Source organism: Microchirus variegatus (genome assembly GCF_963457635.1).
Source record: "Microchirus variegatus genome assembly, chromosome: 10".
In the NCBI taxonomy this organism is placed as follows: domain Eukaryota; kingdom Metazoa; phylum Chordata; class Actinopteri; order Pleuronectiformes; family Soleidae; genus Microchirus; species Microchirus variegatus.
The window spans coordinates 4,743,928-4,768,743 of NC_139811.1; the positions used below are offsets into that span (position 1 = coordinate 4,743,928).

Below are 24,816 nucleotides of genomic sequence, written 5' to 3' on the forward strand. Positions count from 1 at the left end.
TGCTCAGTACAGCTGTCACACATGAGGACGGCATCCATTTTAACCAAATGATAAATTTATTATAAAGCGGCCTGTGTGTGTGTGTGAATTCACACAGCACATTGTTCCATAAAAGGTTAAACATTACACGTGTGAGAGTTCAATCACATTTACATCCAAACGTAAGGTCAGGGCTGGACAATGTGGTCTAACATAGCTGCCATAATAGAACTCCAATATCAGTAAATACCAATAATTATATATGCGAGAGCATTAAATAAACATACAGACAGAAAGCATGAAAAAAAATGAATAAAAAAAGAGAATTAAACACTCAAAATAGCTTTTAAATTGAATGAAGTCCCATTTTAAGGGCACATTTCAAACAAAAACAATCTAAATGCAAACCTGGAACACTTCCTTCCTTTCACTGCACATTTAAAATAATGTCTGCTAAAGATTCAGGGTGCGAGAAGGACTATATGTACGTAGCCGCCGTCGCTCACTGGGTCATGTTACATAATTTAAAAGAAGAAAAAGAAGAAGAAGGGCGGTGGTCCAGATACAAAGTGAGCTGCTTTAAAGCATCTATAAGAACAAATACAGTGAATTCTCTTTCTCTTTCCACTGCGAGGTCGCGTCAGAACTGCAGCGCCTCGTCATTTCCTGTCTGCTCGTCGAGACTCGTAAAGGTTTCAGGATGTGATCGCGCAAGAAAACCCCAGACGTTAATCACGTGTGAAGCCTTTTGTGCGTTTGTGCGTGTGTGTGTGTGTGATTTAATGCTTTAAACGATAAGTAAATACGTGGATTTCTGCAGCACACTGGAATTCTCTGTTTCCTTGAGTGAAGGCCAACACAATCATCATCACCTGAGCAACCATTTTATCAATGTTACCCACAATACACCTGTATATATACACAAAAACAGACCATATAAAAAATCTGATTCAGGAAGAAATATTAGATCTAAAGCCTGAAAGGAGTCTGTGCAGCCATTTTTAAATAATGTTTCACTGTCATTTATTTACTTATTTATTTATAATTGGTTTATTTTATTGTTTAATCCTTTTATCTTTACTTTAACAGGCCCAAACCAGAGGTAGGTTCTGACAGAGGTGGGTGGATAATTAGATAATGATAATGAGGCTGCTGGAATATTATATAAACTAAATAAATGGTCATGTCTGAAAATTAAAAAAAAAAAACAATTTTAAAAATGCTTCAATGTCTGAAATAATAGTTAGAACTCAAACTTCGGCCATTAAATTAAAAATGTTTGCTAACCTGTTTGATAAATAACCGTTTACAGCCAGTGCACGACTTCTGAACAGGGATAAATCATTTGGGTAAAATGTGACTTTATATTTCGATTACAATTTGTATTTTCGATAAAAAGTCAATAGTCAGTTCATTATTTATCGTTATAGGTTTAAAACAAGATGGAGCATTAAGAGACACTACAATGCTCTTAAATATACAGATAAAGCCATTAAAAAAGATAAATATCACAATAAACTGTGGCCTTTGTTGGCTAGCTGGATTGTTTCAAACTGCAATTTTGATTTGAAAACAAACAGGATTATAGCTCCCACTGTGTTGGTCATGTCACATCATATGGATCAGGTTTAAAGTTCATTAAAGAGAGTGAACAACAGTAGATGACGACAACAACAAAAGTCAGTTTGAAGCTTTTCTCATGATTGAAACAAGATTTCTGATTGTTTTAGTTTCTTAAATGTCAATATTTTCTGGTTTCGTTGCTCCGTATAAACTAAGAAATCATTAAAAACTGAATTTTCCAGGTTTGACAAAATAGCGATCAACGCTTTTTCCTCTTATGGACCAAACGATTACTTGATTAATAAATAAAATAGCTCTACACTCAAGAGTCAAAAGCAGTAAAAGGATTGTGTTCACACACACAACCGAGCAAACTCCACCCACACATTTTCTTAATAGTTTCTGGAGACTTTCTGCAAATGTATCAAACACACAATAATGGGCCAATTTATAACATCAAACTATGTCAATCAGTGCATTTCCATGTACAGACAAGTCAAACTATAACACAGTAGCTTGATAATGCTGTTCAATTGCACTTTCCTGTCCTTTTCCCACTACACGAGCACTAGTGAGGTCAATATTTTCACTAAAATGGGTCTGCTTCTGCTACACAGGCTATCAAAATATTAAATTATCCAAAGAAAACATATACTGATGTGTTCTTCTTCTCAGCTCAACATATACATGCAGAAATCACATTATCTGGGTGTGTTAGTGTGACTTTGAGGATTCAGTCAGACTAACATGTTTAAATGCATTTTAAACCCACTGTGAAGATGTCAGATTAAAAAAAGCAATGCTTTTCTGCGACTGCTCAGTCCAGACAGGCTCATTACGAAGGACATGGACGTAAATATGAAGACAAATTCTCTGACAGTGATGACACCGGGTATAATCTGACATGGCCCACATTCACAAAGGCTCCAGAGGAGGAAACGACCAAGGATCAGGGCTCCACTCAAATGTTCTACTAATAATTAGACGGAAGCTGAGGACATCGGTCTTCTTATGAATATGACAAAGCTAAAAACCAGCACTTTAAATAACAGTGACCAATTTATGAAACTGAAACGTGAATGTGGCAGGGGATTAGGCTGGAAATAATGGAGGGGGTGACGAAGTTAACAAAACAACGACGTTTCACAGATTAGGACTTCAGTGAATAAAGTCAGTTATTGGCCTCTTCGCCGCGTCCTAATCCCAGCGCGACCTGTGGCGTCGACGCTCCTTCTGTACCGCGAGATAAAGCCGATATTAAGAAAAAAAAAAACGATTGGTTTGAAAAGTCTGGAGGAGCAACATTATCTCTGACTGCACAACAGGTTTGTGTCATATTTACAGCGAGGTTTATTAAAGGGGAAAAAAAGAGAGAGTTTACACCAACTCCATTCACCACACCGCACGTCAAATCCTCTATTCATGTTCGGGGCGAAGAAAAATCAGGAAATGTTTTTTGTTTTTTTAATCTGTATCATGAGGCCCCCGTTAGTTTCCCCTTTTGTGCCTGTGTGTGTGTGTGAAAATGGAGAAAAACTCAGATTAAGAAGGGAGATTATCTAATGTGAAGCATCTTTACAGAACATTGGGGAAACTCCTCATGGGTTCAAATTGTTTCAAGGTGGATTTTTTTTTTTTTTTTTTAAATCTAAGTTACATGGTGATGATTTATCTTAAAGAAAAAAAACACACAAAAACAGGTCCACTTTTGCGTCAAATTAATTCTAATTCCTTTCTCCCCTGAGGAAGCCAAGTTTCTGTACAATACAATTATGCTGAAACTGAAAAACAAGTACATTTGGGCTTAGATCGTGGGGCTAGATACACAGGGTTGTTTACTTACTTTCTGTAAGACTGGGCCTTTTACTTTTTACTGCGTGTGCTTGTGACATTAATGAAAAGCTATAATGCAGGCGATGATAATAAAAATAATAATAACAATATGAAAAGCATGAGCAAATATCTGCAAACAGGTCAAACGTACGAGGATCCAGTTATGATCCGGACTTCTGTGTCTGCATTGGCTCAGTGTGCATTCTTTGAATGCTTTCTAGTAACAGTCATCTGATGAAAATGATTATCCTGCTGCTATACTTCTGCAAATAAGTCTCAGTCAGTCCAAGAAAATATATGAGAATATACGGAGTAATACATATATATATATATGTGTGTGTGTGTTTGATTTTAACGTGTTTTTCGATCAATTAAAACCTGAAAACACTACAAACAATTTGCCTTTTTTTGCCATTTAGCTTCGCTCATTATGGGCGTAGCACACGTTTGTGTCTTTACAGACAGGAAGGCTTGTTCTCTTTGGGCACCCCCCACCCACACACACACACACACACAGTTCAGCCCCCACCCCCACTCCCACTCCCACACTCCCTCCACGACTCTTCCACAGACAGCGCCCCCTGCAGCAGCCTATCCCAAGGCAGTGACGCCTGGAGAAGGAGTGGAACCCTAGAACTTCTACTCATGAGACTCAACCACCACCACCAACAACACCACCCATCCCCCCGCCCCTCTTTCCCCTCCCCCCACGCTCAGAGCCATCCGTTAAATAAAGGGTTCAGTTCCCTTTGAACAGCGGCCCCTCCCACACAAACACACACCTCCAGTGGGATTCTATGTCAAAGTATAAACGACACACACACACACACACACACTCTGCACAGCAATGACAAGCAGCTCAACTCAAGACCTCCATGACCACGTCGTAGACAAAAATCCACACCATATATAACTAGAGCGGTTTTAAAACTGAGTTATTTGAACACATTGTACCACTAATAATTATCTTGCTGTGAAAAATAACAATAAAGTGTCACCACTATTTCACAGCTGGGATATTGGAAACATTTACTATTAAAAATCAAGCACATTTGTGTCGACCCGTGTGATTTGAACACGCAGTGGTTGAGCAGATGTTTAATATAAATATTTAAACAATCATTTCGGGACTTCGTTTGGCTCCCGTTAGCTTCCAAAAATGTGTTATTTGTTAATAATTATGTACTACAAGTGAATTATTTTCTGTTTCTGACACACCAGTGACAGTGTGTGCAGTTTTCCTGCTTCGCCATTCTCCCCCCCCCCTCGCTGGCTGACGTGTAGTGACTCCCCAGCCTCACCCCCTTTAGCCGTGGAGGACCCACGTGTTGTGGAGCCACTTGAAGACCTTGGCTCGCCCATGTTGGCCCAACCATCTCACTAAATCACCTTTATCATTACGGCTCTTCAAGGTTATCACACAAGGAGGTTTCCGGGGGACGCTGTGCACAACACTAGCATCAGAATACATTTACAGACTTGCTGAGAGATTAGAGGGAAATTACAGCCCTGCTGCCATGTTGGTTCCCCAAGCATGACGACGAGCGACCAGTTTTCTGCACTTTCCAACGTCACTCAGCTACACCGTGAGACGCAGCCATGTTGTGACATTTCTGGTTGCAGAATAGTTGCTCCAAACCCAGCACAAATCAAAAAATTTGCAAAAAAAAAAATTTGCACAGAAGTTGATACACAAAGAGTGTCAAATGAATTTGAGGCAAACAGTTCACTCAAAACAGCAAAAATCTACACCCACCAGCTTCTCTCACATTCTGAACACAAGCACACATGTATGCACGCATGTGGCCACACAGCAGAACATGGAGGAGAGCTTTGCTCACGGCTCACCTCGTATCTGTGCCAAAGGTTACAGGCATTGGAAGATGGTCCATCGGCAAATTCCACAATGCTGTTTAAAAGCAGGTCAAGTCTGGCTATTGAAAGATAAATAAATAACAACAAAGCAGCTGATCTACAATAGACACCAGTTTATCACTGGACTCAATGATGGGCTATTTAAATAATATTTTTTTTAAAGTACAAGTTTAAGCTTCAGCTCTATTGTTTAAGCTTCAGCTCTACTAAAATGTACACTTCTGTTTCACTTTCACATCTGGCTGCACAAGAAGTCAATGTAAGTAAAATAAACAATGCCATTTTTGTCTGTTAATAAAAATAATTTTTCATCAGATGTCACCGGTTTCCTCTCCAAATTTGTATTTAAATGCTTTTAAATAATTAAGTCGATTATATTAACTTGTCGAAAGTTGTGTTCAATGATTTCATACGTGTTTATAGAACATTTCTCAAGTAATTTACAACCAGGGACACCACAATCCAACACAAGTGGACAAATTCAAATGTATGGCCTGAATGCTCATGTGTTGAAAAGGTCACAGTGAAGAACACACACACAGACACAGACACACGTCAACTGAAGAACACACACACAGACACAGACAGACACACACACACACACACATCAACTGAAAATTACCCTGTGTAATTTTTTTTAATCCTGTCATTTTCCAGTGGGGCTGGATTAACGGGCAAGGACCTGAGGCATGGAGGGGCTGTGTGTGTGTGTTCCTAGACTAATGAGCCTGCACTGACTATTACACACACACACTTTCTGATATTTACCTTTTGGCCCCCAACCACACACACACACACACGCACGCACGCACACATACACACACAAGGCAGGCAGCCAGCAAAACCTGTCACATGTCAGTTTCACAGCAATGGCGGACAAAAGTTCAGCTTCCAACACGCTAACAAAACAACAACCACCACCAAAAAGAACCCGGGTCACCGTGCTGCGTTCACGGTCACTCCACATTACAACAGTAATACTGAGCAAAGAACTCATAGCAGTAACCGTCACTTAACGCTTATCGAGAGAGACAGAAAGAGAGAAGGAAAAAGGCCAGGACTACGTGATGCAACACGTGAAAAGGGGGTTAAGAGGAGAGAAGAGGGGGTGTCAGTGCTCTTTAGTACCTTTGCTTCTTGGGGACGGAGTGCTCTACCTCAATGCGTTTCCCATCAAATTCCACTTTACCTGGAAACGGGGGAGAAAAAAAACACACACGTCAGAAACGGCTCACATGCGACATGCTAACCGTTAAGCTAATGCATGTAAAGGAGGTGCTATTTGAGTGAGAAACATAAAAATACACACAAAGAAAGTAGATAACGTAAGTAAAGTAATAAATAAATAAAAATGTAACGCCACAGCTGAAGATGGGTGGAAATTCTGAGTTGGGGCTCAAAAGGGGCCCAAAACACGACACCATCCTGGAGTGATTAGTTAATTAATGCCTCCTCAATGTAGCCTAGCATACAAGTGGATATCAACGTTAGCCTCTTTACGTGTTTTTTTAAAGTGCTCATACAAAACGCTAATGCGTGTGAAGGAGGTGCTGTTTGAGTGCGAGGAGAAACATACAAATACACACATAAAAAAAAGTAGTTAACGTAAATAAATAAATAAAAACTGGGAAGCCAAAGCTGAAGGTGTGTGGAAATGCTGAGGTGGGGTTCAAAAAGGGGCCCAAAACACGACATCGTCCTGGAGTGATTAGCTAATTAATGCCTCCTCAACGTAGACAAGCATACAAGTGGATATCAATGTTAGCTTCTTTACGTGGTTTTAAAAAAATGCTCATAGACAAACAGCTAATGTGTGTAAAGGAGGTGTTGTTTAAGTGCGAGGAGAAACGTAAAAACACACACAAAAAAGTAGTTAACGTAAATAAATAAAAACTGTGACTCCACAGCTGAAGGTGTGTGGAAATGCTGAGTTGGGGTTCAAACGGGGGCCCAAAACACGACACCGTCCTGGAGTAATGAGCTAATTACTGCCTCCTCAATGCAGCCTAGCATACAAGTGGATATCAACGTTAGCCTCTTTACGTGGGTTTTAAAAAAGTGTTCATAGACAAAAAGGTAATGTGTGTAAAGGAGGTGTTGTTTGAGTGCGAGGAGAAACGTAAAAATACACACAAAAAAGTAGTCAACGTTAATTTAAAAAAATGTGAAGCCACAGCTGAAGGTGTGTGGAATTATGGTTCAAAAGGGGCCCAAAACACGACACCGTCCTGGAGTGATTAGCTAATGAATGCCTCCTCAATGTAGCCCTAGCATACAAGTGGATATCAACGTTAGCCTCTTTACGTGGGTTTTTAAAAAAAATAGAAGTGCTCATGTTGTTGTTCAATAGTGGTAGTGAGTGCGGCCCTGGGAGTTTGCTCATGTTTCTCATGAGGCTTTCATGAAGACTAGAAGAAGAAGAAGAGCTGACTACCATGACGACCTTGCTTCCTCACGTTACAAAAAAAATGCAGGAAACCATGAGTAAAATCGTAATAATAAATACAAAAATGGGACTCAAAGCGACGGTGAACAACAACGGAGACACTGTCCGTGGGTACGTGTGTGTTTTGGTGTAGTGTGTGTTTTTGTTTTCAGAAGAATTAAGGTTGAAATATTTTTGTTCTATCTTTATCATAGTGTCGACTTAAAGAGGGGGGAGGAGGAGATCCAGGCAGCGAGGGTCTAATGCTATATCACCATGCTACTCATTCACCACAAATAATACACAACACTAACGAGCAGCATGGGTTATGTTGTTCAAAAATAAAATGACCAATACGAATAATGTCACACTGGTTCAATAGCAACAGTGCAGAGTAATGCAGGCTACTACGAGCTATAGCTTTACGTTCACTCTACTCGCGTCCCTCCCCCTTTAGCAAAACTTGAATGGCTCCCCAGGGTATGTGGCTCTCTCTCCACACACACACACACACACCTACTCTTTAAGCTAGCGTCGATACAAATGATTGTTTTAATTTATTTTTTGGTGTGTGGTGCATTCGATTCGTGGAGGCGGAGGTGAAGCTGCAGCATGCCGCTGAACGAGTGCGTGCAGCCGGGGGACGTGCGCTGGCGTTTACCGCTTCACTTGAGAATGAATGAAACCAACAGTGTGTGTGTGTGTGTGTGTGTGTGTGTGTGTGGTGGGGGTGTTGGTGGTGGTGGTCGTTACTCCACCGTAACTCACCGGAAATCGCCTCGATCGCCTGCATGGCACACTGGTCGTCCGGACAGTCCACGAACGCGTAGCCGGTTTTCATGAGGAACTGTCCGGAGTAGGGGATCTTGTGTTCGTCGAAGGTTTTCCCCAAGTCCTCGGCGGTCACGCTCTCGCTTAGATTCCCAATGTACAGCTTGTGCATGGTGGAAAAAGTGTGTTTCTCCCAAGTCCACAAGAAAAAAATACAAAAAAAAAAAAACAACCCAGAAGAAAGAAAAAGTTGTGTTTTTTTGGTTTTGCAAAATAGCGCAACAAGACAGCGTCACACTTGCCTCACACACACTGACTGAAAGTGGAAATCACGATTGATCGCAAAAGGAGTTTTTGATAATAATAATAATAATAAAAAAAACAATGCAAATCAGGGGGAAGGAAGGAAGGAAGGGAGGGGGGTTAATATAAATTCAACGCGATGAACTAAAAATGTAAATTCTAGAGGGGGGAAAAAATGAATATAGTTGTAAATCCAGATGAAGAAGAAAATGAGATCCTGTGACTTCAGTCGGCCCCAACAGACGAGTGAAGCAGCTCTGCCTAACAGCCTCCGTACTGCACTGTGGAGGAGGAGGAGGAGGAGGAGCAGGGTTTGGTGATGGGTCTGTGGTGGAAGGGAAGGGTGCGAGGAAACTGTGGCAGGAACAAGTCAGGGGGAATGTTTTTGCGCGCTCTCTCTCACACACACATGCACACGCACACATGCACATGCACACGCTCGTTTTGCCAATAACTGTTTTCTGCTGATAGAGTGGTGACGTCGCCCATGCACTGACACACACACACACACACACACACACACTCTCTCTCTCTCTCTCTCTCTCTCTTTGTGTTTGCAAAGAGGAAACCACGTGGTCTGTTGGGAGGAGGAGGATGAGGAAGGCGAAGGCAAAGGGAGGAGGAGGAGGGAGGGGGGCTCCCCATCGTATCCTAGGGTATTCACCAGATGATGTGTGCGCGCACAACACCCCTGTACAGTACGCGTGCACGGGCGCCTTGTTTGCATGACGTACATATATATATATATATACACATGTGCACAGTAATGTGTTTTTATTTATTGCATTAACCCACTTTCTCCCGTGACACCTGTGAGCAGTGGTCAAAAAAAAAAAAAAAAAGGCGTCACATTTAAATAACAAGGCACCGCCTACTCAGCACACACCCCCTCTGTTCCCGCCCATCTGATGATGATGATGATGGTAGTCTTCTGAGTGGTGGTGGTGGTGGTGATGAAGAGTTTTAGTTGTTGCATAAATGACCTCCAAGTTGCTGAGAGCCATTTTGGCTCCAGGGGCCTTGTTTCCTTCTGCACACGGCTGTTTCCACACACACACAGAGAGAGAGAGAGAGAGAGAGAGAGAGAGACCCATTAAGTGAAACTAAGTCTTAAACATGGCGGCGACACAGTCCAGGCATGTAGATAGGCAGGTGGGAGGTCCCTGAAGGGTTAGGTTTGAGGTTAATTTACACCGCCTCACCGCTCCTGTGACTCTTTAATAGCAGCAACAACAACAAACAACAAAAATGACCGGCTCTCAAAGGTCACGGCGACACCCCAGAGTGAAAACACAACAATACGCAGCACTGTTAGCTTCCAGCGTTTCCCCACATGCTCGCTCTCCGCGTCCTCTTCTTCGCACAGGGAGAGCGAGCGGCGCAGTTGCTTGGCTACAGCACTGTGTGCGGTGCTGTAGCCAAGCAACTGCGCCACTCTGTGTGGAAGAAGGCTTCTCAAAATGGAGGCAGGCAGGGACTGGTGCACACAGGCCTGCCTCTCTCTCTCTCGCTCTCTCTCTCTCCCCCACCAGTTTGGCTGTGGTTCACACTGGTGCTCTGTGTGTGTGTGTGTGTGTGTGTGTGCATATCTCACACTCTCCTGTTTTGGTCGTATATTTCTTGAGTGTGGGCTTGGGTTTTAACAGGCTCTATGAGAGGCTCTATTTAGACTCCACTGCACAGGCCCACAGGCGACGTGTGCGCTCGCCTTGTTAGAAAATGGCCTCTATCCACAAAATGGACCCAAAGCCTGGAAATTGTTGTACAGTAGCCTAACTGTTGCCTCGCCATGGTTGACCTTATATAAGCGAGGGCTCTCTCGCTGCAGCATATGTCTGAATTTTAATCACAACAAAGTGGCCCTCTTACACACAAATAGAGTACAATGCATTCAAAAGATGTTAAAACCCTTTTACGTGAAAATAATAACATTACCGCGTTTTTCTTCGTGGATTTAATAGCCTTAAGTCTAAGGATTACGTATAAGAAGGAAAATCCTGTAATTATGCAATAATCACAGCTTCCAGAACATTTATTTTTCATTAATTAATTATTGAGCATAATTGTTTAATAGCACACATCAACAGTCCAGGGTCACTTTGGATTGTTCCAATTAAATGTGTCCCTCTTTTGTGTTTGTCATTGTCTTGAAGTGGCTTGACCTCAAACCACACACACACACACACACGCAGGTTTAGTCACATGAAGCTGCTGAGGTCACAGTTTCCAGAGGTCAAATAACCACATAGGATGATATATATTAAGTGTGTGTGTGTGTGTGTGTGTGTGTGTGTGTGTGTGTGTGTGTGTCCTGGACCTTCAGAACTCGGTTTATCTTGTTGTGTTTCTTTACACTCTGTAAAAAACATACATCTGCACATAAGTGACATATTCTGAAGTGTATTTTAATTACACTGATCCAATAAGCTCCAGCAGTAAATCATATCAATATTTTCTATGTATGTATAGCCATTATTTTCGTACTTTTTAGTCTCTTTCCTATGATGTAACTTGACATATCATGGAACATAAAAATCACTAAACGACAAAGGTTTCATAGTTTAACGGCTAAATTAACTGCAATAAATGTGAAAGATTGTGCCTTTAGTCGTAGATTTAGTCATTTTTGCACACACACACCAACCAGTTACAAGCCAAATTCACTTCCTGTTGACGATAAAAGTGTCTGTAAAGTTGGAATTTAAGATTATGCATCGTCATGCATTAATCTATATTAAATTATAGTGTCTGTAGATTAGGAAACGACAAAGTCGTGAATACAAACGTGGGACATATACCTGGTGTGTTCGTGAAATCCTCCTCACGATCACCTGTGAGAGAGAAAAACACACTTTTATTAGTTATTTTTTCTTTAAAATTGACATGAAAGGTATCAACAGGCTTCCTCTCTGTCTATGTTATGTTTAAAAGTGTGTGTGTGTGTGACCTTCAGTGTGACAGGGAAAAATAATAAGTTGTTCAGCAGAAACTTTGAGATTAAATTATATTCTGAAGTGTATTTTAATTACACTGGTCCAATAAGCTCCAGCAGTAAATCATAGCAATATTTTCCTATGAAGTTTACATGTATAACCACCAGTTTAAGTTTTTCTTATTATAGTCTCTTTCTTATGCTGTAACTTGACATATTATGGATTACACACATAAAAATAACTAATCGACAAAGGTTTCATAGTTTAACGGCTAAATTAACTGCAATAAACGTGAAAGATTGTGCCTTTAGACGTAGAATAAGTCATTTTGTAGGATATATACCTGTTATGTTCGTGAAATCCTCGTCACGATCACCTGTGAGCGAGAAAAACACACTTTTATTAGTTATTTTTTTCTTTAAAAGTGACATGAAAGGTATCACAAGGCTCTATCAACAGACTTCCTCTCTCTATGTTATGGGTAAAAGAGTGTGTGTGTGTGTGTGTGTGTGTGTGTGTGTGTGTGTGTGTGTGTGTGTGTGTGTGTGTGTGTGTGTGTGTGTGTGTGTGTGTGTGTGTGTGTGTGTGTGCTGGGGGGAGGGGTGTATAGGCAGAGGTCAAAGGCTGCAGAGAAACAGGGTGAACTGGGCGGGAGGAGACAAACTGCCACGGGAAACGCTAAAGAACAGAGCTAATGTTCAACTTTTTTCCCTCGTCTTTCTCTATATTTGTCCTCTTCATGTTCCGGTTGGTTCACGATCATATTCTCTGATATGGCTTTGTAGTGAAGGTGAAGGTATCGATGAGCTTCTCTGACTGAGAATAAAACCCTCTCTACTCTCTACAGAGAGTATAGTTTTATTCCATTGTCTTCATTCAGACCTTTTCGTGGGGCTAAAGTCCAAAGGGTAAACACACACACACACACTAACAGAGGATATTTATAATCCCCTCCTCTTCTTGGTATTTTTACGAGAAAAGGGAAACCTTTTGGCTTTACCCTGTGGTTTGACCTTCAGGAGTTCACCACAGGTAAAACTCTACGTTAGGTTGGTCGTCTTCATTGTGGCAGAAGTCCATAAATCTGCATTAATCGGGCTCGTTTATGGCTGTAAAATGTTGATTAGACATTAGAAACGATGCTCTTGAAAGCTTTGTTTTGTCCACAAACAGAATTGATTCAGTTTTATCACTCAAATGCATCATTTAGTCACCGATTAACAATCGAATAATTGTTTTAAAACACATTGTTTTACCAACTTCTAACTGCAAGAAAACTAGAGCTGCAACTAATGACATAAGAAGTGCGATTCTAATCGTCCGCAATTCTGAATCGATTCATGAACTTCAAAAATTCTTCTTCAAATTTTTTTTTTTTTGAAGTTTGTGTGATGACATCATTGGAATCAGTTTATTTAAAAATCACATTATCTTACACAAACTGTATTGTTTTGATGCCATAATTTGCCTCAACACACTATGCATTGTATCAACTTTTGAATCCAGAATCATTTGAATCGAGAATCAGAATGGAATGGAATCGTGAGACACCCAGAGATTCACATCGCTATTATTGTGAACACATTTTTGGTTTAACCAAATTCTAACTGCAAGAAAACTAGATGCATTTCTTTTTTTTTTGGAAGTTTCTATATTGAAAAACCACACAAAATGTGTGTAAAGTTTATTTTTTAAGTAACTTCTGGGAGAAAAAGGCAGCTAGTCCAAGCTTTTATTTATGCAAGTTATTTTTTTATGTACAGTTAGTACGATTTTATTTGTTTTGAACGAAAGAAATGTGAATGTTTGTCTTAAGTTTGCCTTTGTGTGATCACATTATCACATTTTCTTATACAAACTGTATTGTTTTGATGCCATAATTTACCTTAACACACTATGCATTGTATCAACTTTTGAATTGAATCGTGACCCTAAGAATCGGAATCGAATGGAATCGTGAGACACCCAGAGATTCACATCCCTATTAAATGATAAAACTATGGTTTACTTGAACTATATCAGTGTTAGAGATGTAATTGAATTTGGACATAGTAGATTGGATAGAGAGGAATTAAATTAAAGCTTTGTTTATAGGTCACATCTTTACAGGCTTTTACGAAATGTGTCGAGTCACAAACTTCTGATCAATTTTATATCGCTTTTATTTAAAAAGAAAAAGAGGGAGTAGCCATAATTGTGCAGAAGTCACAAAACACACAGTTTTTCAACTGAGATGCATTTCCAGATTAAAAAAAAATATATATATATATATATATATATATTCTCACATTCTTACAGCCTGTGTATATATGTTTTAACAAAACCACAGGTGAAACTCAAAGTTAGCTTGGTCGTATTCAGGGAAAGTAATACTGGTGCAGAATTGAGCTTCAACAAACGTCACCTGACCTGTTTCCTTTGTTCTTCCATCAAATTATCCACATTCTCTGGAATGTGAGGATTGTTGCTCGGGGACAAACAAATGATGTTGCCTCACGAGATGGGGACCATGTGCTCACATTGGCCCCCGGGTGACAAGACAGGAGAATGTGAATGTGTGAAGGTAAACTGCTCGTACAAATACAAACAACATGGAAGCCTGTTTTTTTTTTTTGAGGACTTCTGTCTCAGAAATGTCGGATTTTGACTTCTTACATGTGAACATAGTCTGGTTGCTTATATCACAAAGAAACCACGATAGTTTCAGCTGTAGACGTAACTCACGTGGGCCAATTTATAGCACAATTAACTTAAACTATAAACAAAATATGAGACAGAGCATACATTAAGAAAGGGTTAGGCCCATAATTGATATCATAATCCCAATTTTACAACTGATCTTTGGCTGCTTCTCACAAAGATTCTGATTCTTGGTCCAAAAACATGGATTAATTTATTCATTTTGATACGACACTAATTTAAACTGTGCAGTTTTTTTTGGTTATCTCTATGAAAATCATGAAGCATATGTTTAATTACATCAACAAATAAATAAATAAAGCTTGAATTGAATGAATCTCTATCTAATCTACTACGTCTAAATTCAATTACATCTCTAACACTGATTTAGTTTAGGAAGGAGAGAGGGAAATGAAGTATCTCTCCGAGTGATGGTTGTTTACCGCAGGACTGCTTAATTCATTATTTTCTCGACGAATCGGTAAGTTGGTTTCCGTCCATAAAATGTCAGAAATCGGTGTTTCCCGAACCTCACAGTGATCAACTATTCAGTTTTCTACCTAAATATCCACATTTAAGAAGCTGAAAAATCAGAAAGAAAACACTTTTTAACAAAGTAATGGAAAACAGTCATGTCCTCCTGAGGGAGCCTCAGAGTGTACACTCTTAGAAATAAGAGTGTTAAGTAGAACCATATAAGGTTCTTGGGCTTGTCCTCATAGGAGAACCCTTTTTGGCTCCAGGTAGAACCTTTACCCTTTCTTCGAGAAAGCAAATGGTTCCAGGTAGAACCTCAGGCCTTGTGGAAGGAGCCTTTTGGAACCCTTATTTCTCAGAGTGTATGAAGCCTTTTCTCCACAGCCGTCAGTGGTGCCTCATGTCTGACTGTCTAACAGTATCTGTTTGTTTGATTTTGTTTTGTTTTTTATGGATAAATGTTTCGTGAAAGTTTAACAATTGTCTTCTGAAGTTGATCATGATATATGAGAAGGGGAAGGAAGACGTGCATCTCTGTTTCTTCCTCCTTTCTCCACCATTTACCTACTAATCTGTTTTTAATTTGCATATTTATTTATTTTTGTGGCCTTGTCCTTGACTTTTACTTTACTTTGGATTCATGAAATAAAATCATTGCAGAATGTGCTCATACTCACTGGTTTTCTACTATATTTTGGCATTCATTCTTGTTTATTTGGGGGCCCTCGATGTGTTCTTACGTAACTCTTGTCATATATCATATGTGGATATACTTCTCAAGCCTAATCAATAAATTGGTAACTAATTGGTATTTCACAATTTTAAAAAGAAGAGCCTAAAAGAGCCTTGAGTGTCACTGATGGCACTGACCTTTGTCCTCTTCCTGATTGACTTCAGCAGCTCTGTGTGTGTGTGTGTGTGTGTGTGTGTGTGTGTGTGTGTGTGTGTGTGTGTGTGTGTGTGTGTGTGTGTGTGTGCCTGCAGCGTCTCCACACTCACTGCTCGTCTTCCTGCACAAGAGAACAGTCGAGTGGACGAGTCACTGAAAGTGAAGAGAAAAGAGAGAGAGAAACTATAAATACTTATACTCTGTATGTCGTTAATTCTGATTTTCATCAAGACTGCAAAGATAATTATTTACGGAGCACAGCTGATCATGTAAATTCACTGATAAAAGAATATTTAACCACATTTTTAATACTTTTTCCCCCCTTTCCCTCCCTCAGATGGTCAACAGTGTTCTTCTTCCTGTCTGCAGCTCTCTCTTCACCTATTGTGATTTTTTTTACAGCTGATTTCAAAAGATCAAGTTCCAAGATCTGCTTAAACTGTTTATTTATGTTGTTTTTATATATATTTTCTACAGTATTTTATTGTTTGTATTGTTGTTAAGTCACACGTTTGTATGTTTTATTTATTCTATGTACTCATCTCTGATGTACGGCACTTTGTTTCAGCTGTTGTTGTTTTTAAGGTGCTTTATAAATAAAGTTGGATTTGAATGGATAAACTGCACTTGCACTTGTTGGACTTAAACGAATAGGTTTGCAGTCATTTTAAGTTTAATCAAGTTTTTTATTTCAACAATTAGGGATGGAGGTAGGTAGGAATGTGTTAATTGAAATGGTATTTATTTATTTATTTAAAATGTAGTAAAACTAAAATAAAAGGGGACCTTTATTATTCTGCTAATAAAGATCACGTCATATGATTGAAAAGCAGCTGAACGGTAAATAAACTTTGAGTTGTGGACATTTTCTTTTTGTCAACTGTTTTCACTGTTCGTACTTTTTCATATAGTGTGATGTGTTCAAAAAGAAGAACTTGACGTCTGTAAAACAACAAATAAATACACTGCTTCATTGATTTCTCAGTGTTAGTTCACATGCACTAAGATGAAAAACACACACAGACAGTTAGAGGAGCAGGAGGATGTGAAACAAGCTCTTCCTGCTTCTGTCTTTGCACAATAATCAGAGATCTGTGCAACCTGGAAACGGAACAGTATTTAAATATCAAAAGAGAGTCCAGATAAAATGTTTCTTATATGTATGAAACAAAAAAACAACAACAAAATATAACCACAGCAATATTTTCACACAGTTTCTGAGAAGAGAAATGTGTACACGTCTATTTTTAAGTGTGATTTATTACATTCACGTCCACTATCTGAGCAGTATGACATTATTGGTACTTTGTTTTTATTGCTGCATAACTAGAAGTAAAGAGTATTTATTACATATCTAAACAGTGTGAAATATTAAAGGGAGTGAACTTACATTATTTATAATAATGACACATTTTTGCTGATATTGAAAATGAAGAGCAGGAAATCTGCTCTAAACACTTGCTCACTAATGTTCTTAAAAGCTGATTTCAACAGACAAGAGTACAATCATAAGACAACATTTAATGTGATCAAAGTGAAGGCATAACTTAAAAGTTGTGGCCATCTTTCTATAGCTCATTGCCTTCCTCCACTTCACAAAATTAGTGAAATTTTAGTTGTGTTATATTTCTGTCAAACTTATATTCAGGCTTTGAAATAAACATCAAACTAATTTTCCACTTTTTTATTTTATTATATAAGCTAGAGTTAAAACTATTTTCAATAAAGATAATTCTGAACTATGATAGCTGCAACTAACGATTATAATAAGTAAAGATTTGGCCCATAAAATGTCAGAAAACACTGAAAAATAATGATCAGTGTTTGTCAAACCCAGAAATGATGATGTTCTCAGATGTCTTGTTTTGTCCACAAATCAAAATGATTCACTTTTTAACGATTTCTTTGTTATGTGGAGCAAAGAAACAAAGAAAATATTCACATTTAAGAAGCTAAAATGTTGTTTTCATCATGAAAAAAACGATTAATCGATGATCAAAATAGTTGACGATTAATTTAGTCTGATTTATAATCGAGTAATTGTTTCAGCTCTGTGAACTCTATGATTGGTTCATAAGAAACTATTGAAATTGAAATGGCCAAAGCATTTATTTTAACCCAGAGATTTGACTTCACACATGTGTTCTTTATCTCCAAGAGAACTACAGTGGAGACTGAAAAACAACCGCCACTCAAATCTATGTTTGAGAGGAATGAAACGCATCATATTAAGAGATTGGGATTGTGAGCTCGGTTCTTCATTTTAAAATCTGCAGTAATAGTTCCATATCAGGTTAAAAATCAACGATTAGGCTGCAGGATAATCAGGATACATGATTTTTCTTCACAGATTTTCAAGGTTAGACAGAAGAAACAAGTGTGAAACTGAAAAGAATCAGTGTATACTGTACCTTAATGACACGGCGGTGTCACTTCCTGTTGTGACATCACAGAAACAGGATGTTGTCCCTGCAGCAGCAGAAGCAGCAGAAGCAGCAGCTCCACATACAGAAGTCATGTGAACAACAGGTCATTCATGTTTTCTTCTCAGTGAAACTGAAAAGAGACAAAAAATAAACAAATCAGACAAAAAGGACAGCAATGTTATAAAAGCTATGAATAACCTAAATTGTGTAAGACTATTTGTTTATTTTATTTATTGAAAACAGTTAAATGCCAGTTAGAATGACATCGATTATATACTGTGAAATGACAAAAAATGTGTACATACATTGCAATATGCCTCAAAAAAGTGATACATGTTAATATATTGTTATATATATTGTTCTATGATATAATGTGAATAAATTTAACTGTTTAACTGTTTCAGAGTCAGACTAAAGCGACCACATGCTTTTACTGCTGCTGCTGGAACAAAGCTGACAAAATGGAGAGTGGGGGTGAGGACACACACACACACACACACACACACACACACACACACACACACACACACACACACACACACACACACACACACAGTGACAGGAAACTGGAGAATGTGAGCAATGGCCCTTTAATTTTCAGCTCGTTTTCCTTTTGCTATAAAGAAAATAAGAAACTGTACTACTTTTGAACTACAACATAACGTTATTATCTTTTTTTTTTAATCCCCTGGAGGTTGTTTTTCTTTTATAAATATCCTTTATTTCAGTTCCAACGTTCAAAAAAGTAAATGAATAAAGTGTCGTTAGAAAACAAACCAATGCTAACGCTGTGTTAGCATAAGCTAAAATGAAGTCGATCGTACAGGTCATGACGTAATTAAAGTTAAATGTCCATACTTGTTTATGGTCTACGTTTTCCATAGTATAGTGTGTTTTTAAAACATGTTATTTTGACCTAGTTTGGAGCCTAAAAGGGTTTAAAAGTGTCCACCGAGGCCACAAAAGTGAAATCACTTACAGTCAATGAATGAACCGTGAAGGACGCTCCTTCTTCTCCGACAGGCTGAGCCGCCGCCGCCACCTAGAGGCGGAAGTGGAGAACTGCACCCCGGCGTGCACTGAAGGCCTTCAGAAAAGAAGAGGCCCGCCGCCGACACATATAAATGATTGTATTATTACAAATATAGACAATATATTTAAAGTACATGGCTTAAAAAATCGGTTTAATTTGTGTGTTATGATATAGGGTCACGTGCGAGCGAAAGTACGCCGTAAAATGTGTTAAAAACTCTTTCATTTGTGTCAAAATAAAAACACAAATTAAATGATTGAAGCGAACAACAAACATTAATTTATGCTACTTGAAATTAATTATCGTCATTTTTTTACTTGGTTCGCTTTTTTTTTTTTTGGAGAGAAAGTGTCATTTTATTTTTTAGGAAAATAACATTTCCGGGTGACGTAGTGACGCAGCTGTTACTAGTTAACCTCCGAGTGCGTGAGTGAGCGCGTGGACAGGAATTCCTCACCGTGTTTGTGTATTGATGTGTGTGTGTGTGAGTGTGCGCGTGTCCGCTGTGACGCCGAGGCCCGGAGCCGCCGCGCGCCGCGGCCCTCTGACGCCAGTGCGCGAGCCTGCCGGGGCGCGCATCGAAAAGGCAAACGATTTTTCCACGGTAACCGGCGGCGGCAGCGAGCACGCGCGCCCACCCGCGGAGAGTGTAGATTAATTCACGGTGACCGGCGGCGCGGTCTCGCGCGGCGGCGCTCTCTGACGTCCGCAAATTGGAGCCGATGGAAGCGCGCGAGCCCGCTCTTCCCCCTTCTATAAGAGGCGAATTATAATGCGCGTTCACGACGCTTCTGATGAAATGTAGCCTGGTAATAAGAGCGAGAGTTTAAAAACTGGACACCCGGACACTTTAGGGTGACGCACAGGAAACTTCATCACTATTATTATGATGAATATTATTATTTATCATAATAATAAGAGTGAGTTTTGCTAAATTTAGTGAATGGAAAAGTTTTCTCTGTTCACACTTAAAGATCCAGTCTGTCACTTCCACACTCACTTCCACCCTAGATAATCCGGGATAATCCTGCAGATTATTCTGAAAGGACGACTCCCAAATCCATTTTCCAACACTTCCACACTTTTTCAATGTTCCTTTCTGTATTTTAACATTACCTGTCTCATGTTTCAGAGAACCAGGGTGAATTCTTTAACATAAACTCTCACTGCCATCTTACTTTAGTAGTAGTGTAGCTGTAATCTCTAATCTCAGCAGCTGCGATGCAAACATTCATACACAAACATACACATTCAAACACTGAGAGTCGCACAGAGAGAGTTGTGTTTAACTGTTAACTTTTCAGAATAAAACGACTATACTGTGTGAATTAAATTAAATGAAAGAACGTTTAAATTTCTAAAAATTACATTTAATCTCTTCACACCCTCACCGATGTAAATTTGGTTAGAGTTTTTTTTTTTTTTTCGCATAATCTGATTTAATCCATAAGGAGACAAGGTTAATCTTACATTAAACGTGGCTTTATTTCATCACGTTTTGCAGGGAGTCAACTTTTTTATTTATGGCTGTTCAGACATGGAGATGATTTCAATAAATGTACTTTTTTTTAAAAAAAAGCAATAAATTGCATTAATTACTTTCATATTCAAAATGAAGCACCAAGTTTGGTGGATAGTGAAGTGAATTAAACAACTGAAGTAAACCAGTTTAATAACTTGTTTTTTAAATGTTCTATCTACAAAATACAACACAACTTAGATATTTAAATACATCCAAATAATAATCTAGATTTGTATAATATGTTAAAATGTTTGTCTATGCCACAGAGAGCTCAGTTTGTCTTCAGTATTCTGTTCAGGATTTTTTAGGCGTGTCTAAAATTATGACTTGATGATGTACCAGAGCCACAGTTAGCAGAACTCCACCTCAAACACCAACGATATAAAAACCCTTCAGTGCAGCTTTATCAGCTTTATCAGCTTTATCAACTTTATCAGCTTTATCTTACCTCTTCACTGAGATGTCGTCGTCTCCTGAAAAAATCCTGTTTTACCCGGTGGCAAAAACACACACGAAGGAGCTCTGCAAACTTTAACTTTAAAAGTAGAGAAGAAGAAGAAGAAGAGCGGACTCCTCCTGGCTGTGAGGCTGCAGTACCACTGATGGAGAAAGAGGGGGCGACAGAGGGCAATACTTTTAAAAGAAGTGTCAAAGAAACAGCGATGTTGCATTAAGGCCACATTATACTTCACCGACTGCGTAACCACGCGAGACCCCTCAAGCCTTCGTACTTCTCCGTCGTGGTGACGGATAAGCACTGCAATTCCAAGCCCGATCAGTAGGGGTCGCTACGCAAGGTTGTTGTGCTTTTGGCTACAGTGAGCAATTGCGTCCGAGAGAGAAAGACTGTTGTTGTTGTTTCAGTGGAATGACATTAAAACAGTGGTCGTTTCTTACCTGAAATAAATATTTTTCTGTCCCGGGACGCAGTTTTAAGATCATTTGAGGCGAGAAAGAAATGAGCCATTTAGATTCTAAACGTGTATCAAGATATGACGTATTTAAAGTTTGGCAGCGACGTTGTCGGCGGTGACCAGCTCCGCCTCTGTGGACGCAGCGTTAGCTCGGCCTGTTCTGAGGACCAATTGCAGCTCTTGCCGTCTCCGTTGTCCCTTGATGGAGTGACGGACACTTAAAAAATATTTCATGCAGCCGGAGATGACGACGCAGAGGCGTAGGAGTATAAATTGGGCTTTACTTTGTCCCCGCTAAAGCACATATACACTAAGATATCCCTTTATTTGTCCTACAATGGAGGAATCTGCAGTTACAGCAGCTAAAGTGGCGGGACGCCGTCACTTTGCGGGTAACGCAATCGCAGTGCATTGTGGGAAATGTAGTTTATGGTCAACGCATGCCTTAAAGCAGCATAGACCTATTTTGACACAGATTTTTAAGACCAATTAATCACTCGCGGGCCACATAAAATGACGTGGCGGGCCACATCTGGCCCCCGGGCCTTGAGTTTGACACGTGTCTTATGATGTCAGAGAAATGACAACAGAAGACCACATTCAGTGTCCTGTGTCCCTTTAGAATATGCCTCCTATTTTAAAGGTGCCATATGTAAGAATGTGGCCAAAAACAGTTACTACATTCAAATTCAAAATACCGAGGTCTTTTTGGTTACGCTTTCTGGCGTAACTGGCAACCCGTGGTTGCTCGGCAGCTGAGACTCTACTGGCTGCAATGATTGGTAGACGGCGGTAGGTGGCGCCACATGCCGAAACATGATTTCAAAACATAAACATGATTTGCAGTCTGCAAAATATATTTTTTTAATGCAAATATTTTGTCTGTACTGTTGTTGTTGGTGAGTTCAGTTTGTTATATGAACATTATTCCTGAGTCTCTGTGACATATTAGGAGGATTTTATGGCCAGTTGCTTTAGATTTATTACATAATGCACCTTTAATTCAACATCCCTGTTCGGTCTTGCTCCATTTCTGTTGTTATTGTACTGTTTATTTTTGGAAGAATGTCCTCCCTGAGGAGGAAAGAAAGCATCCACTTTACGTTTGTTCTCTTCCTCTGTCACTCGTTCTAAATAGGTCAAAACTAACATTATACCATAATAGCAGAGGTGATGATTCGCCATCGCGAGCCGAGGACAGACGGCGATAATGATAAAACATTTTTATTTTGTATAGCACTTTTCTAAATACTCAAAAGACACTTTACAAGAAGACGGAGAAACAAAACAAAACAAAAAAGCAACAATGAAAACATGTCATGAATAAAAATAGAGACAACTTTTAAAAAGAGAAAAATACAATGTCAGTAGAATCGTGTGTGTGGGGTATTTCAATGAGCACCGTGTTAGCGACGACAACCTAAACATGACTAGCTATTATCCCATCCATGGTTCAACTGTTATTCAATCGACGAAAGGAACCCGTTAACGGATAAAACACTTGTGAAACTTTATCTTTTAAACGAGGACACGCTGCTTACTGAAACACCCTGAAGGTAGGCGTTTGAACTCAGGAGTTAGGGCTGTCACTTTTTAACCAAGGAATTCAAAAATCCCTTTGAACATAGAGTGGGTAGAAAAAGTCTAATTCGAAACCTTTTTTCTTTAATACTTGAATTCAAAACTAAACAGCCTAGAAGTGCAGTCGGAAGTTGTCCAGCAGAGGGCGCTGTCTGAGACGACGTCGTCCGCGGCCTGCGAAAATGGAAAACGGACACGAGCTAAACCGGCATCCTGAGTGGACGTTAAAGAGCGTGGAGTGGAGTGTGGACATGTTTTGTTTTTACGGATTCTACACAAAAAAAGGCGGGAAAAATACTGAACAAATCTGGGCGCTCACCTCGGACCTCACATACGGGGGGGGGGATGCGACCTTGCGTGACTAAATATTACGGATAATTATAATAAATAATGTCACAGTTGTGTGTGTTAAACTGTGTAAAAAAAAAAAAAGAAAAAAAAGTGACAGCTCTAGCAGGTGTGACGGTTTTCTATAAGAGAACGACACTGGAGGGAGGGGCGGGAAGGAAGTCCACACACACACACACACTTTCTTGTACTTGCTGCACACTGAGGACCGGCTTCATAAATCAACACAATTACAAATATCTACTTCATGAATGACATCGATAAAGAACCACTGGGTGCAGTACCTTAAAATGTCTGCAGTTGGAGCCCCAGAGCAAAAAGTGGGTGAAAACACCAGGGCTGGAAAACGGGTTTTTGTACCAAATTGAGGACCTCAGTTAATAACAGAGTATCGCATGTTTACAGTTTAAAGTGAGGACCGGCCAATATGTCCTCACTTGGTAAAAATGACCTCACTTTGTTGGTTAAAAACCCACAGTGGTCCTCAGTATGCCGCAAGTACAAGAACACACACACACACACAGCAGTGTTCGTGGGCACGAACCAGGCACCAGTTTCTGCTGCTAAGTCACCGGCGTTCATGTTGTGATGATGGGAGGATGAGGAGGATGAGGATGATGAGGAGGAGGATGATGAGGGTGGGGTTGATGTAAGGCAGTGTTACATCTTTACAGTCGACACAGCTCTAGACAGAGACAGTAACAGTAACAATTAGACCGCACTCGTCTTCAAGTGCTTTTTTTTTTTTTTTTTTTTGAAAAAACGTGAAAAGGAAACAAATGAACGAGTTTTAACGGGTGAGTGTGGAACGACAAATAAAACAAAACAAAACAAAAAAAAGGTGTTATCGTCTAGATTTGATTCCCAGCCAACAGACCAGTTTAAAAACTACAGTAACAACGTGCCACCAGTCACACGTTTTAGGAAACAAGTGAGCGTTCTGTCGCGTCGTCGTTGTGGTGGTGGAGGAGGAGGAAGGGGGGGGGAAACTGCGCCCGTTGTGTGTCCGTCGTCGTGTCCTTGGCAGAGCGCAGAAGAAGAGAGGACGTCCCCCCCCCCCCCCACCCTTTTTATTTTCCCCCCCAGCAGTCACTTCACTTTACACAGAAAAGACCGTTTTTCTGAAAACGCGTCGCTCTTCTCATCGTCGTCATCGCCGTGGTCCTCGGCGCTCGGGGGTGGGGTGGGGGGGGGGGGGGGGGGGTTGTGGTCAACGGAGGAAGAAAAAAACGCACAATACACACACTGTTCATTCTGGAGCATCA

General features: G+C 39.8%; 1 protein-coding gene across 1 annotated transcript in view; it reads right to left on the minus strand.

Moving 5' to 3' along the window:
- igf2bp1 (insulin-like growth factor 2 mRNA binding protein 1) overlaps positions 1-8,618 on the minus strand; it is a gene marked incomplete at both ends in the record, with an annotated part of 55,446 nt that extends 46,828 nt beyond the window's left edge. The window contains 2 exons of the mRNA XM_083897084.1: positions 6,379-6,439; positions 8,444-8,618. Of these exons, the coding sequence (XP_083753210.1) occupies positions 6,379-6,439; positions 8,444-8,618 (236 nt within the window). The remainder of the gene's footprint in view (positions 1-6,378; positions 6,440-8,443) is intronic.
- Between the last annotated feature and the right edge of the window lie 16,198 nt (positions 8,619-24,816).